The 16,407-nt window shown below is 34.6% G+C and overlaps 1 protein-coding gene across 1 annotated transcript in view; it reads left to right on the forward strand.

Moving 5' to 3' along the window:
- rhobtb3 (Rho related BTB domain containing 3) overlaps nucleotides 1–16,407 on the forward strand; it is a 34,028-nt gene that overhangs the window by 1,213 nt on the left and 16,408 nt on the right. The window contains exons 3-6 of the mRNA XM_073824028.1: nucleotides 47–239; nucleotides 2,922–3,079; nucleotides 9,660–9,768; nucleotides 12,847–13,233. Of these exons, the coding sequence (XP_073680129.1) occupies nucleotides 47–239; nucleotides 2,922–3,079; nucleotides 9,660–9,768; nucleotides 12,847–13,233 (847 nt within the window). The remainder of the gene's footprint in view (nucleotides 1–46; nucleotides 240–2,921; nucleotides 3,080–9,659; nucleotides 9,769–12,846; nucleotides 13,234–16,407) is intronic.

Consider the following 16,407-nt stretch of genomic DNA (forward strand, 5'->3'; position numbering starts at 1 on the left):
ATGCCCTCTTAAATATCATAGGTTAAAACCTTCGTTTTAATCGCAGGACCTTTTGGACAGCGACTGGGCGAGTGTGCGAAGCGTTCTGGAGCAGGCTGACATCGTGGTCATTAAGTACTCGGTCAACGACAAACTAGCCTTTCAGCAGGTCCGAAACGTCTATGCCCCAAGACTTCGTCCTCTTCTTCGGCACTGGGGTGTTCCTGTGATTCTGGTAGCCGTGGGGGCAAGGCTCAATGGTGAGATGCGATTGGATGTCTGTGTTTTGCATTCGTTTTGGGCTCATTTGAGGTGTTTTACGAAGTTATTAAAGAGAAATAAATGAGAGGCAGCCTTTTGTAGTGCAGACTTGGGAGATAATGGACTTAATGGAAACAATTTAACTAAACTGCGGTTAAAAATTGCCTGATGGTTTTGCTTATGGAATGCATGCTTAAGTACTGTAAACAGAGCAAATATTGTCAAGTACTAATGATAATTAAGATTATGCATAATTAAATCTTAATGACCTCATGTCAATCAAAGTATTAAACAGAGAAACTTAAACTTTCCTGAAATCACAAAGAGCTGCATTCACTTACTAGAAATGGATGAAACATATAGGAACACTACGGTGTTTAACTAGTTAACCATTACTGATCTTCAAAAGCAACACAGCATATGAGAAGCTTCTGACTTCAAGGAAAAGGGGGAAATGTCTGATCGAACTGAGATTTGGAGCTCTTTTGATGTGCCGAGCACAGTTGCGCCGTGAGCGTTTGTTGAATATGCTCATAGGTAAACATTTATAGACTCAAAGCACTTAGACCGCAGATTTGGCTCCATTCGCTGCAAAAGCGGCAGCTCTGTGCTCACAGTGTGACCTTTGAGATGTATAATTCATCAAGATGTGATTCCATCCAGCTACATCATTTATCCCTGAAGGATAATGGAGGAGAAACAAACACGACAGGTTTGTTTAAGACTTGCGCAAGATTCTTGTGCAGGGTTTCTCAAACTGGGGATTGCGAGTTGATAAAAAATGACTAATTAGTTTATAAAAATGTAAAATTTAAAGAAATAATTTACAAATAAAAATTCATACCACTTGAACCCCACTGACTTTAAAGGGATATTTCACTCAAAACTGAAAATTCTGTCATTAATGTAAATTCTGTAATTAATTAAACCTGTAAGACCTTCGTTCTTCTTCGGAACACAATTTAAGTTATTGTTGATGAAATCCGAAAGCTTTCAGACCCTGCATAGACAGCAATGCAACTGACACATTCAAGGCCCAGAAAGGTAGTAAGGACATTGTTAAAATCAGTGGTTCAACCTTAATTTTACCTAGCTACAAAATACTTTTTGTGTGCAAAAAAAAAATGGATGAGTTTAATGATGTCCTTACTACCTTTCTGAGCCTTGAATGTGTCAGTTGCATTGCTGTCTATGCAGAGTCAGAATCTATGCAGATCTTAATTTGTGTTTTGAATGAAGATGATGAACAAAGGTCTTACTGGTTTGGAACGACATGACGGTGAGTAATTAATGAAAGAATTTTCATTTTTGGGGGAACTATCTCTTTAGAAATATAAACATACAGGTTTTCAACAACATGAACATAAATAATGACGGAATTTAAACTTTTGGCTGAACAATCCCTTTGGGATATATACTTAAGTCTGAGCAATAGTGATATTCATGCTAATGAGTTTGTGTCATGAGAGTTGCGCTGTATTTCCCGTTGCTTGGCCGTGGAGAGACTCAGGGCAAAATGAGAGTGTAAACATGGCCAAAACATGCTCACGCAGTACATCTTTTTCCATTTCTCCGGGCTTTTTCTTTTATTGGCTACAGTGATTCATACCTCTTTTCTGCCCGTACCCTCTTCACGTCTCTTTCTTCCGTTCTCACTCCATCTATCTCTCTCTCCATTTAGCTGTCTTTTCTTGCTATCATTTTACTTGCTCTTCTGTTCCCCGAGGCATTCGCCCTACTGGCCTGGCCAACTCCTCCTAGCACACACACATACACATACACACTTTGTTTTTATCCAGCTAACCCTGGTCTCTCATTCTGTCACTGCCACTCTCTCTCCGCCCGTCCGCACGCACGTACTGCTGTTTAAATTTACGCTGGTATAAACTTGAGCTGGCATGCGTTGTTACGTAATAAAGACTCAGATTTCGTCGCTCCATATGTCTGCCTGTTGACATCTCTCTGAATGTTATGTACTGTCTGTCAGTACGAGTCGAGATGCTTGCTTGCTTTATTTGGCCCCGTGTTCTACAAATGTCATTTGTATTTGTATTGTGCATCAGTAATACGTTTGCACATACACTTAAAAACTGGCATCTGTGGTTCCATTGCACAAAATGTTCCTTATGGTGGAAAAAGTTCTTTAGATTAATAAAACACTAAGAAAAATATGTGACCCTGGACCAGAAAACCAGTCTTAAGTAGCAAAGGTATATTTGTAGCAATAGCCAACAATACATTGCATTGGTCAAAATTATCGATTTTCCTTTTATGCCAAAAATCATGTTCCATGAAGATATTTTGTACATTTCCAACTGTAAATATATCAAAACTTAATTTTTGATTAGTAATATGCGTTGCTAAGAAATCATCTGGACAACTTTTTTCAAAAAATATTTTGTTGCACCCTTAGATTCCAGATTTTCAGATAGTTGTATCTTGGGCCAAATATTGTCCTATCCTAACAAACCATACATCAATGCAAAGCTTTTTTAATCAGCATTCAGATGATGTAATCTTAATTTCGAAAACCCTTACGACTGGTTTTGTGGTCCAGGGTCACATTCTGTTGAACCCAAAATGGATCTTCTATGGCATCATTGTGAAAAATGCTTTCGGAATCTTTTTTTTTTAAGAGTTGTTCGCATTTTTATCATGCTTCCCACTGTCATCCTGTACAGATGAAGGCCCGCCGTGCACATGTCCTCTGTGTGCGTCCGACTGGAGCAGCTGTGTGCCCCATAGTGAGGGGCTCCAGCTGTCCAGGGACCTAGGGGCCACTTACCTGGAGCTGCCCTCTCTAAACAACTTTTTTGTGGGTCGTTACTTTGGCAGTGTGGTAAGTGTCTCTTTCTCTCTTAATCATTGTTAAGTCTCATTAGTATGCAGACTGAACTGAAGAACTGTACTTGTGGTTTAGCGTTCTGGGCTGGTGACCATAAGGTTGTAGGTTCAAACCCGGTAAGGAGTAATTTATAAACTCCACGCCTCGGGTGAAATATAAAACCCATCCATCACCACTGAGACCTTGAGCCCCGGTTGCTCCAGGGAGAGTGTAATAAGTGTACTGTAAGTCATTTTGGATGAAAACTTCTGCTAAACGGCCAATTAGAATTTACATTTTAAGAGCGTTTAAGCTCTCTTGACAGTATCTATCACATGCAATATGGAGTAAGTAATTTTCTCATCCTTAAGCTTAGACTTATTCAAAAAACACGTTTACAGAAATGCTATTACAATGGAATTCTATGGGGTAAGGCATTCCGGAAGGAACCCTTAAAGAGATAGTTCACCCAAAAATGAAAAGTTTGTCTGTAAGGCCTTTGTTCATCTTCAGAACACAAATTAAGATATTTTGGATAAAATCCAAGAGCTTTCTGACCCTGCATAGACAGTGGCGAAGACCGACACGGTGATGGAAGAGAAGAAATTGTTGAATCTAGTTATTTTTGTTTTCTTTGTGCACTAAAAGTATTCTCATGGCTTTATAAAATTAAGGTTGAACCATTGATGTCACATGGACTATTTTAACAATATGATTTTGGCCTTGAAAATGGTAGTTGTATTGCTGTCTATGAAGGATCATAAGAGAGCTTTCAGATTTCATCAAAAATATCTTAATTTGTGTTCAAAGATAATTGAAAGTCTTAAGGGTTTGAAAGGACATGAGAGTAATTAATGATACAATTTTCATTTCTGAATGAACTAACCCTTTGAAGTGTTAAATTAGTGCAAGTTGATGAGGTAAATCTTAAAATATATGACAAAATATCCAATATTGTTATATAAATTTGCATAATTGTCTAATACTGATTAAAAATCAGCCAATAAGCTGTATAGTGTAAATATACCATGCATTCCTGTAATTTAATGCAATTAAGATGTGCAAAAAAAATGCACAATTCAAATGAACACTTACTTTACACCATATTTTATGGAAGTCATAATGGTGCTTTAATATTTTAATATTTTCTCCTTATCTTGACATTACAAACTATTTTCTTGCCATCTCGACTTAAACACCCAAACCCGACTTGTTATCCAACAGTAATTTAATTCTCAACCTTATCCTATTGGGAGCACTGTACTATTGCTGTGGACTAATACAATGTAAAATAAAAAATTAAATGAGAAAGTAAAATTGACAAGATTTAATTTAAGTTTTGATTTAATTGAAGCGTTTTACTTAATTCACTAACAATATATGAAAACAGAAAATGTACATCTGCTGTCACGGCTGTTTGTAGAACCTCACACTAGGAAAAATACTTTTGGTAATCAGCCAATTTTGCCCCATAGACATCCTTTGCAAGTGCATAACTGTAACTATGATTTTTGTTTTAAAAATGTCCAAAAAACAAAACAAAAAAAAAACAACACAGTGACAAGCTGTTGCATTTTTTCTAAGTAGACGAAAATATTCCACCATATTTGGTAGGGCTGGGTAAAAAATGTTGATTTCTTGATTTTAATCTGTTTTTATTTTTACAAAACGATACTGATTCTAAAATTCCGAGAATCGATTAGTCTAGCCTGTTTTCAGATAATGAACAGAACATTGTAGTGCACCTCCTATTCAATAAATCGTAATAAGCTTTGTGCTTTGTTACTTTTTATTTGACAAAGTCTCAGATTTAAAATTCTTTCGAAATACCGTTTTTGGCTAATGTGGAGTAACAGATCACTGTATCACCTCAGTTTAAGAGAAGCGGAAGCTTAATTGCTCAATCAGTGTTTCAACCGCTGAAAAACGCCAATATAACAGCTTGTAAACAAACAATTACAGTTGTGCTCAAAATTATTCATACCCTTGGTAAATATGATCAAAGAAGGCTGTGAAAATAAATCTGTATCATTAATCCTTTTGATCTTTTATTTTAATAATGTCCAAAATATGACCTTTCATTGTAGAATAAGAAATTAATATGGGAAAGAAATCTCATTATGAAATAAATGTTTTTCTCTAATACACATTGGCCACAATTATTCATACCGGTTTATTCAATGCTTTTTGCAACCTCCTTTTGCAAGTCTTCTGCCTGATGAGTTTGGAGAACATCTGACAGAGAGATCAGAAACCATTCCTTCATACAGAATCTCTCCAGACCCTTCAGATTCCCAGGTCCATGTTGGTGCTTCTCCTCTTAAATTCACCCCACTCTTTTTCTATAGGGTTCAAGTCAGGGAACTGGGTTGGCCATGGCAGAAGGTTGGTTCTGTTCTCAGTGACCTTTCTTTGATTTGATTTTGATGTTTGTTTGTGGATCATTGTCCTGTTGGAGGATCCAACAACAGCCCATTATAAGATTTCTAGCAGGGACAGTCAGTTTAAATTTTTTTATCTGTTGGTATTTGTTACAGTCCATGATGCCATCTATCTGAACAAGATATCCACGATCTCTGGCAGAAAAATAGGCCCACAACATTAAAGATACAGCAGTATATTTTATTGTACGCATGGGGTACTTTTTTATCCCTGTGCGCACTAAACCCATCTTGAGTGTTTGCTGCTAAAAAGCTCATTTTTTTAGTTTCATCTGACTGTAGAAACCAGTCCCGTTTGAAATTCCAGTAGTGTCTAGCAAATTAATATGAAATTTTTGAAAGAAAGATCAAATGGATAAACAATGTAGACTTATTTTCACAGCCTTCTTTGATCATATTAACCAAGGGTATGAATAATTTTAATTGTAACTGTACCTCAGAAAAAACATGTTCAGTGACCATAACCTTGTTAGTCAGCTAGAAAAATGAAACATTTTTCTAAATATATCCACCATATATCATATTCATTATAATTTTTACTGTTCTTAAATGTTTCATTTATGTTTTAATAAATCTCATAAGTTTTTATGACAGCAACCGTTTACATTTTTATATTTAAAAAAACAAATTAGAGTAGAAATATAATTATGTAATTGTAACTTTATTATTATAAAAACTTATTTGAGTGTTATTTAAGCATTTGTATACAAATCAGTTAATTTTAAGCATATATTAATTTTAATACCAACTGTACCAACTGACTCTCTTGTATGTTTTACAGCATTAGTTGAGAGATTTTATTTCTTGAGAACATTTGGCATGTACTAGACCTGATATATATCCAAAATAATCAATATCAAATTGGAAGCTTGTGAATTAGAATCAAATCGTGAAATCTGTGTCAAAACCCAGCCTTAATATTTGTTGTTGGTATGATCTGTGCTATATTTGGATGTTATTTACAGTGAGGGAAAAAATTATTTGATCCCCTGCTGATTTTACGTTTTCCCACTGACAAAGAAATGATCAGTCTATAATTTTAATGGTAGGTTTATTTGAACAGTGAGAGACAGAACAACAACAAAAAAATCCAGAAAAACGCATTTCGCAAGTTATAAATTGATTTGCATTTTAATGAGTGAAATAAGTATTTGACCCCTTTGCAAAACACAACATACTTGGTGGCCAAACCCTTGTTGGCAACGACAGAGGTCAGACGTTTTCTTATAGTTGACCACCAGGTTTGCACACATCTCAGGAGGGATTTTTTGATTTAGCGAATTGAACCATCAGCTCCCTCCACAGATTTTCTATGGGATTAAGTTCTGGAGACTGGCTGGGCCACTCCAGGACCTTAATGTGCTTCTTCTTGAGACTAGGCAAGGGATGATAACCGGTTTCAAGGTTTACCGCTGTTTGAAAATGTCACGGTTTCAAAACCGCAAACAAAAAAGTTATACCGTTCCTACGATATGTGCATTTTCTGTGTCGTCAAAGTGAAAGCGCAGGACTACTAGGTTGTGTGTGCGCACCTGCAGCGAAAACAATGCAGCCCCTCCCCCACCGGTTAGTGCTGCAGGCGCGTGTCTGTGGCTACATTCGAAATGGCATACTTAATGAGTAGGTACTTCATTTCAATAAGTACGTACTTAACAAGTGCTAAAAGAGTACCTACTCCACAGCCAAATCTCGTTGAGTATGAATGCGATCCGCCATGATGACGTTATCATGCATCTACGGCGTTAAAACAAGAGCAACAATTTAAAAGATATGAGCGACAGGTTTAATTCATCTATCTGTATATATTTTGATGTTGATCAAATTTCTCATTTAGTAGTCTTCTAGAAGAAACAGATGCCTTTATGATTGTAGTACGTTTTTATGCTATAACCCAGTTTAATGGGTTTAAAGATGTTATTTTTTTATTACGAAAACATTACGAAAATCTTAACCACTTCAATATGTTTTTAATTTATTTATGTGCTAAATTGTTTATCCCCACGCAAAACTGGCTTGAAATCTCCTTTGTTTTCCTCTTTTTATTGTTGGATTTCTCTCGTTTCATCCCTGAGGCTTATAAATAACAAAAAACAGCACATGCAAATTTAATGCATTATGATTATATGAATTATCTTTTTTTCACGTGTAGAGAATCACATGTACGCAAACCCTTTATAGTTTTTTTTTCTGTCATTATGATTGTTCACTGATAAAATAGACTATCTTTAAATAGACATATAGGCCCGGTTTCACAGACAAGGCTTAAGCCTAGTCCTAGACTAAAATGTAAGTCTGAGCTGTTTGAACTGAAAGAAACTTGCACTGACTGATCTTAAAATATATCGGTGTCTTTGTTTTGTCTCAAGATGCACACCAGTAATGTTTTTTTCTAAGCATGTTTATAAAAATTACTTAAATATCCTAATTGAACTATCTGCTAATCCTGGCTTAGTCTAAGCCCTGTCTGTGAAACCGGGCCTTAATATTAAATAGACATTTAACAATCATCTTTAAGATGTATATGGTTTATGTATATTAACTTTGGAGATATACTTGTGTTTACTGGATCGCCCCTGTTTGCTATACATATAAAACATGTTTTTACAGAGCAATCACAAATGTACTATTCTGTTACACCTAAAACGATTTAACAGTTTGCTCTATGCGATTGTAACTCAAGGAACAGTGTAACAGTGTTGAAAACACCCTCGTTGCTGTTCTCCATCACGTTAGATGATGACGTATTGATCTCCCGTGGGCTTCTGGGATAGAAAAGTAGTAAAGTATCCCTCGATCGGTACTTCGAAATCTGGGCGGGACACAGTAGGCATCCAGGGATCTCTCCCTTGCTCTTTTGTGGTTACTCTTCTCACGTACCCATTGCGCCTACTATATAGTAGGTAAGTAGGCATATTCGTACGATACTTAGGTATACGTACACCTGAATATGGCGAGAAATAGTGCTTCATCCAGGTAAATCGTGATATTTTTATCCAAGGTTATCATACCGTCAGAATCTTATACCGGCCCATGCCTACTTGAGACACTCCTATGTTGCCTTGGCCAGGTGTTTTGGGCCATTGTCATGCTGGAATACCCATCCACAAACCATTTTCGATGCCCTGGCTGAGGGAAGGAGGTTCTCACCCAAGGTTCTCGCCCAGTCCATCGTCCCTTTGATGCGGTGCAGTTGTCCTGTCCCCCAAAGCATGTTTCCACCTCAATGTTTGACAGTGGGGATGGTGTTCTTGGAGTCAGAGGCAGCATTCCTCCTCCTTCAAACATGGCAAGTTGAGTTGATGCTAAAGAGCTTGATTTTGGTCTCATCTGACCACAACACTTTCACCCAGTTCTCCACTGAATCATTCAGATGTTCTTTGGGCCTGTACATATGCTTTATTGAGCAGGGGGACCTTCAGGATTTCAGTCCTCCACAGCGTAGTGTGTTGCCAATTGTTTTTTGGTGACTATGGTCCCAGCTGCCTTGAGATGATTGACAAGATCCTCCTGTGTAGTTCTGGGCTGATTCCTCACTGTTCTCATGATCATTGAAACTCCACGAGGTGAGATCTTGCATGGAACCCCAGACCGAGGGAGACTGACAATTATGTTGTGTTTCTTCCATTTGCAAATAATCACACCAACTTTTGTCACCTTCTCACCAAGCTGCTTGGCGATGGTCTTGTAGCCCATTCCAGCCTTAGTTAGGTCTACAATCTTGTCCCTGACATCCTTGGACAGCTCTTTGGTCTTGGCCATGGTGGAGAGTTTGGAATCTGATTGATTGATTGCTTCTGTGGACAGGTGTCTTTTATACAGGTAACAAGCTGAGATTACGAGCACTGCTTTTAAGAGAGAGCTCCTATTCTCAGCTTGTTACCTGTATAAAAGACACCTGGGAGTCAGGAATCTTGCTGATTGATAGGGGAGCAAATACTTATTTCACTCATTAAAATGCAAATAAATGTTTAACTTTTTTGAAATGTGTTTTTCTGGATTTTTTGTTGTTATTCTGTCTCTCACTGTTTCAAAAACCTACCATTAAAATTAAAAACTGATCACTTCTTTGTCAGTGGGCAAACGTACCAAATCAGCAGGGGATCAAATAATAATTTCCCCTCAGTGTACATGCTTGCCTTTGAATCTTCACACAGCTGGAATACTTCATGATTCAGTGTCTGAAGCAGAAAGCCAAAGAACGGCCAGACAAACGGCGGGGTCACAGGTTCAACGAGCCCCGCCCTCCTCATTTGGACCAGCCAGGTTAGTGGCTGATGAGATTTTCCCTCATTATTATGTTATTGATGTGTCTAGTGTTTGCCTTTGAAATAGACTTTCCAAAAAGACACTCATGCATCTTTCGACTTTTCAGTTTCCCTTTCAAACCTGTCTAATTTTGGCTAATCTCACTAATAACTACTTGCAATTTGCCGGGCATCTTATCTTAATCTCTGCAAAGCACTCGGGCTGCAAAATATGCACAAAATGGCAATATTCATCAGCAACCGAGTCAATGGACTCATCTGCCATTTAGATAAAAGGATTGTCTGCCGAAGGCTAGAAGTAGTCTGCACAAGATGAGCACTGCTACGAGCACTGACACTTAGAAGGAGAAGCCAAAGCTTTCTGTAGTTTGTTGGTGTGGCTCCAGCACCACTTAGGCTCTTTTTATAGAGCACAGCCCATAAAATATGAAGGGTATTGAATGCTGGGAAACCGTTGGTGTGGCCTAAAATGAATGGTTATGGAGTGCATAAAGCACAGTAGTGATATATAAGAAATGTGCCTATAATTCGGACATGATGAATAAACAACATCTGTTTGTTGTGCTTGTTCTATTTCTTTTTAACGCCTGGTCTTAATGTGGCCTTCCCATAATGCTCCTCGTTTGGGATTTACTTTCACTTTTCTCGTTGCTCCCAGCTTATTACCGTATCCCTCACTCACCCCGTCTTACTCTGCTTTGCTTGTCTCATCATTCTCTTTCTCCACCTTGTTTCCTTCACACTAAAAAATTCCTTACCCATCATCCTTCTCTGCTTAGCTCACCTTGTTTCTCACTTTCTCCTGCCTACTTATTTTATCTTCCTTTCCCTCACATCCTTCTGTACTTCCAGGAGCTCTTTAACATTCCCTACAGGAAACAATAATCACAGATTAGATCTTTTTAATATCACCGTTGTTTCTCCTAGACAGCATCGAAATTAAATACAAGATCTGTCAGCAATACTGAACGCATGCAAGGATGCAGACTTTGAAAATATACTGGAAATAGAGGTTTAGCATACTTGTTTCAACATTCAACTGGGATTTGAGAATATTTGAATTCTAATTTGAATTTAAGGAAGTATTACTTTAATTCTTATCTAGAAACGCATACATAATTGCAAAAAAAAAAAATTAAAAGAGTGCTGGAAATTATAATGCATTCGAACTGTTTTTTTTTTTTTTTTTTTAATAATAATAATTGTGTTCAGCAAAGATGCATGAAATATATCAAAAGTGTCAATAAAACAGATAAATGTCTTTTTCTGCCACTAAATAAAAAAAAAGGTAATTGCAACTTTTTATCTCACAATTCTGACTTTTTTCTTGCAATTGCAAGTTTACATCTCACAATTTTGACTTCTCAGAATTGCATAATACATACCCAAATTATGCAAAAAAAAGCAATTGTGAGTTATAAAGTCAGAATAGCGGAATATAAACTTGCAAAATAAAAAAGGTAACTGCGACTTTTCACTCACAATTCTGACTTTTTTTCTTGCAATTGTGAGTTTATGTCTCGCATTTCTGACTTTTTTCTCAGAATTGTGAGATATAAAGTCACAATTCATATTTTTATTTTCATAATTGCATGATAAAAACTCACAATTGCGAGATATAACTTTCTTCTTGCAAATGCAAATTTGTATCTCATAATTCTTTTTTTCTCAGAATTGTGAGATATAAACTTGCAAATTTAGATTTTTTCACAGAATTGCGTGATATAAACTTACAATTGCGAGTTATAAAGTCAGAACAGCAAGATATAAACTCGCAATTGCGAGAAATAAAGTTAGAATTGCAAGATAAATCGTAATTCTTACTTTTTCTCAGAAAAGCGTAATAAATGTTACAATTGCAAGTTATAAAGTAAGAATTGCGGAATATAAACTCGCAATTGTGAGAAATAAAGTCAGAACTGCGAGATTCTGACTTTTTCTCGCAAATGCAAATTTGTATTTCACAATTCTGACTTTTTTTCTCAGAACTGCATAATAAAACTCGAAATTCTTACTTTTTTCTCAGAATTGTGAGACATAAACTCACAATTGTGAGAAATAAAGTCAGAATTGCAAGATAAAAAGTCACAATTCTGACTCTTTTTCTTAGAATTGTAAGATATAAACTCACAGTTCTGATTTTTTTTCATAATTGTATGATATAAACTCAAAATTGCGAGTTATAAAGTCAGAATAGTGGGATATAAACTCACAATTGAGATTTTTTCTCAGAATTGTGTGATATAAACTCACAATTGCAAATTATAAAGTCAGAATAGTGAGATATAACTTGCAAAATAAAAAAAGGTAACTGCGACTTTTAATCTCCCAATTCTGACTTATTTTCTCGCAATTATGAGTTTACATCTTCCAATTCTAAGAAAACATTTTCTCAAAATTGCGTGAATAGTTGGATATAAATACAAAATTGTGAGAAACTCAAAAGACAAAAATTTTTTTTTCAAAATTTGTTTCTCACCATTTCTGACTTTTTATTGCAATTGTGAGATATAAACTCACAATTGCAAGTTATAAAGTCCAATTCTGAGGAAGTAAAAAAGACATGTTCTCAGAATTGCAAGAAAAAAGTCAGAATTGTGAGAGAAAAACAGTTTTCAACATTGATAATAATGAATGTTTCTAATGTCCATATAAATGTTTCAAATCAGCATATTAGAATGATTTCTGAAGGATCATGTGACACTGAAGACTGGAGTAATGGCTTCTGAAAATTCAGTTTTGCATCACAAGAGTAAATTACATTTTAAAATATATGAAAATAGAAAACAGTTATTTTGATTTGTAATAATATTGTACATTATTACTGTTTAAAGACTGTAATCAAAAGTCAAATATTTGAATTTTAACTCATATTTCTCTTCATTCATTTGATAGCTCTGTACACTGTACACCATGTCAACAATTGTCTCACATCTGGACTAATATAAAGTATTTTAGGAGACATCTCAGATCTGACACTGATATTTGATTGAAACGTAACTCAGACCTCCTGAGCTATAAAAAGTAACATCTGTGCAATAAAGCTGTCTCATAACAACCTGTCCATGTTTTTCAGCGCGTCTTCCCCCGGTGAGAGTGGAGGAGTCCACCTTCTCTCAGGACTTGCAGTGGCTCCTCGAACGCGGCGTTCAGTTCGCAGACGTGGCGTTCTACGCCGGGGACTCTGGGAAGGAGCTGGGCTGGGCGCACGCGTCCGTTCTCTGTGCCGTCAGCCCATACTTCAGACAGCTGCTGGTTGGACGGCAGGCCTGGGAAAGGCCTGTTTCGCGCTGCACCTGCAGGGACAGAGACGGCCCCCATTCACTTTTGTCCACCTGGGATGGAGGCATAGATGATCTACCGAGAGCAGACGGACACCCTCCCGGACACCTTTCACGGCTGGTTGTGAAGGACCCGCTGCTCTGTTTATGCCTGTGGGAGACGTTAATGTTTCTTTACAGAGGTGAGAGAGAACGTGCGCTGCTTGCAAAATTACGGCTGATGTTGTTTAAGGCAACTGCTGTTGGATAAAGGGCACAATATATTGACGTTTATGGCTTTTTCTTTCCATAAGAAAGAAAAATCACAGATGAGATCTTTAACTCAGTGGTTTCTTTTGGACAAAAATGAGATTTTCGCTTTACTTTTTGCTTCTCCTGTTTCTCAAATTTTCTCAGATAAAACAATTCTAATATTTATCATACATTTTTTATTTATTTATTTTTATATATATATTTCATTGCTGAGAACTCAATTCTCTTAAGCTGTGTAACATAACAAATTTTAAATACATTTTAAATATTAATTTTTATTTGAATTTTATTTACTGATAACATAATTCTCCTGAGCTATGAAAAAAGACACTAACATTCCATATAAAATATTTAAAATAAATATATATATATAATATATAAAATATTTATTTTATTTACTGAGAACCTAATTTTTTTAAGCATAAAAATATGCTAATAAACATATTAAAAAATGTATCTTGTAAATACATTTTAAATATTTATTTGTATTTACTTTTATGAAAAAAGACAGTAATGATTATGTAAAAAATTTTATATTTTAAATAAATTGTTAATATTTTATATATTTTATTTACTGAGAACATCATTCTCTTAAGACATGAAAAGATGCTAATAATCATATAATGAATTTTTATATTTTAAATATTTATTTTTTATCTCCTGAGAGCCTAATTCTAATTTTAATAATTTTAAATGTAATATTTTTAATTAATTGTAAAATATTTATTTTTTATTTTATTTACTGAGAACCTAATTTTCTTGAGCAATGAAAAAGATGCTAATACTTTTTAATATTTTAAATACATTTTAAATATTTATTTTTATTTTATTTAATGATAACTTAATTCTATTGAGCTATGAAAAAGATACTAACAATAATGTAAAAATTTAATATTTTAAATAAATTGTAAATATTCATTTTTCATTTTATTTACTGAAAACCTCATTTTCATGAGCCATGAAAACGATGCTAATAATCATAACATTTTTTATATTTTTAGTACATTTAAAAATGTTTTTACTGAGAACATAATTCCCCTAAGTGATAAAAACTACACTAACAATTATGTAAAAAAAAATATTTTGAATAAACTGTAAATGTTTATTATTTTATTTACTGAGAGCATAATTTTCTTGAACAATGACAAAGATGCTAATAATCATATAACATTTTTTTTATATTTTGAATACATTTAAAATTTTTATTTTTATTTTAATTACTGATGATAAGTTAATTCTGCTAAGCTAGACACTAACAATCATATAAAAATGTAACATTTTAAATTTATTTTATTTACTGAGAAACTAATTTTCTTGAACCATGAAAAAGATGCTAATAATCATATAAAAAATTATATTTTAAATCATTTTAAATATTTGTTAAAATTTTTTTGAGAACCTCATTTCCTTAAGCTATAAAAAAAGACACTAACAATCATGTAAAAATGTAATATTTTACATAAATTGTAAATATTTTTTTTATTTACTGACGACCCAATTTTCTGGAGCCATGAAAAACATGCTAAATTTTTATATTTCAAATACATTTTAAACATTTATTTTTAGTTTATTTTACTTACTGAGCTATGAAAAAGACACTAACAATCATAAAAAACGAATATTTTAAATAATTCGCTAATAAGATAAGATGCTACTCATTATGTAACATATTTTTATATTTTAAATACATTTTAAATATTTATTTTTATTTACTGGGAACCTAATTCTTCCAAGCTATGAAAAAAGACACTAACAATCATGTAAAAATGTAATGTTACAAAAATTGTAAATATTTATTTTTATTTTATTTACCGAGAGCCTAACTCTCTTGAGTCATGAAAAAGATACTTATAATCATATAACAAATGTTTATATTTTAAATACATTTTAAACATTAATTTTTGTTATTTACTAAGAAAATCTACTGAGCTATAAAAATGCTAGTACTCTTATAAAAAAAATGAAATAGATTTTATTTTGTTTATTTTTTACTGAGAATCCAGTTCTCCTGAGCTATGAAAGGCAAATTTCCTCTAGGCTGAGTTTCTTTTATTGCCGGCGTGCCGGCAGCATTTCTTCTTCCATGAAGAATCCTGTCACAAGCGTAAATATGAAGCGAGATTAGCATTATTGAAGGAAACAGTTTGAAAATGCTTCCTCAGTTCTGCTAGTTTAGGCGTCTCAATCGAGTTACGGTTGAAATTTTTCTCTCCCAGTCTCTGCCTTATCTCTTCAGCTCTGCAATTGTGTTTTCTTTTGTGTTTGAAAAGAAGGATTTTCATAGGACTGTTTCATAATTAAAATGGCTTTAGTTCGGAGGCTGTTTGTTTGTGTCGAAGGCCCTGGCTGATTTTTGGTTCTCTACACGTGCCTGTATGATGGCAGTCCACTCTATGAGACCCTGGAGCTGTGGGGCTGATTACCATGCTTGGGAGGACAGAGAGATCTGTGTGTGTCTGTGTGTGTGCCTGCTTGTTTTTGTGCTTACAAGTGTGTGTGTGTGACTGTATATGCATATGAGACAAAATAAGAGAGAACACAGAAGATATGTGACCCTGGAGCACAAAACCAGTCAAATCATTAGGATATTAAGTAAAGATCATGTCCCATGAAGATATTTTGTACATTTCCTACCATAAATATATTAAAACTTAATTTTTGATTAGTAATATGCATTGCTAAGAACTTGATTTGGACAACTTTAAAGGCGATTTTCTCAGTATTTAGATTTTGTTGCACCCTCAGATTCTAGATATTCAAATACTTGTATCTCAGCCAAATATTGTCATATTCTAACATACCATACATCAATGGAAAGCTTATTTATTGAGATGATGTATAATTCTCAATTTCCAAAAAAATACCCTTATGACTGGTTTTGTGTTCCAGGGTCACGTATGATGTATAATATTTGTGCCTCTATAAAATGTTTTGAATTTATGGTTATATAGTGCTGAATCTCACAAAACCTCTCAGTAACATGTCATATTTTAACCCCAAAATCAAAAGAAATGATTAAAGAATTATGTTTTGCTAAAATAAAATGTTGACTGGAACTTTAAAGGGATAGTTCACCTAAAAGGGAACTTTAAAGGGACAGTTCA

The sequence above is a fragment of the Garra rufa genome, chromosome 19 (genome assembly GCF_049309525.1).
Source record: "Garra rufa chromosome 19, GarRuf1.0, whole genome shotgun sequence".
Classification (NCBI taxonomy): domain Eukaryota; kingdom Metazoa; phylum Chordata; class Actinopteri; order Cypriniformes; family Cyprinidae; genus Garra; species Garra rufa.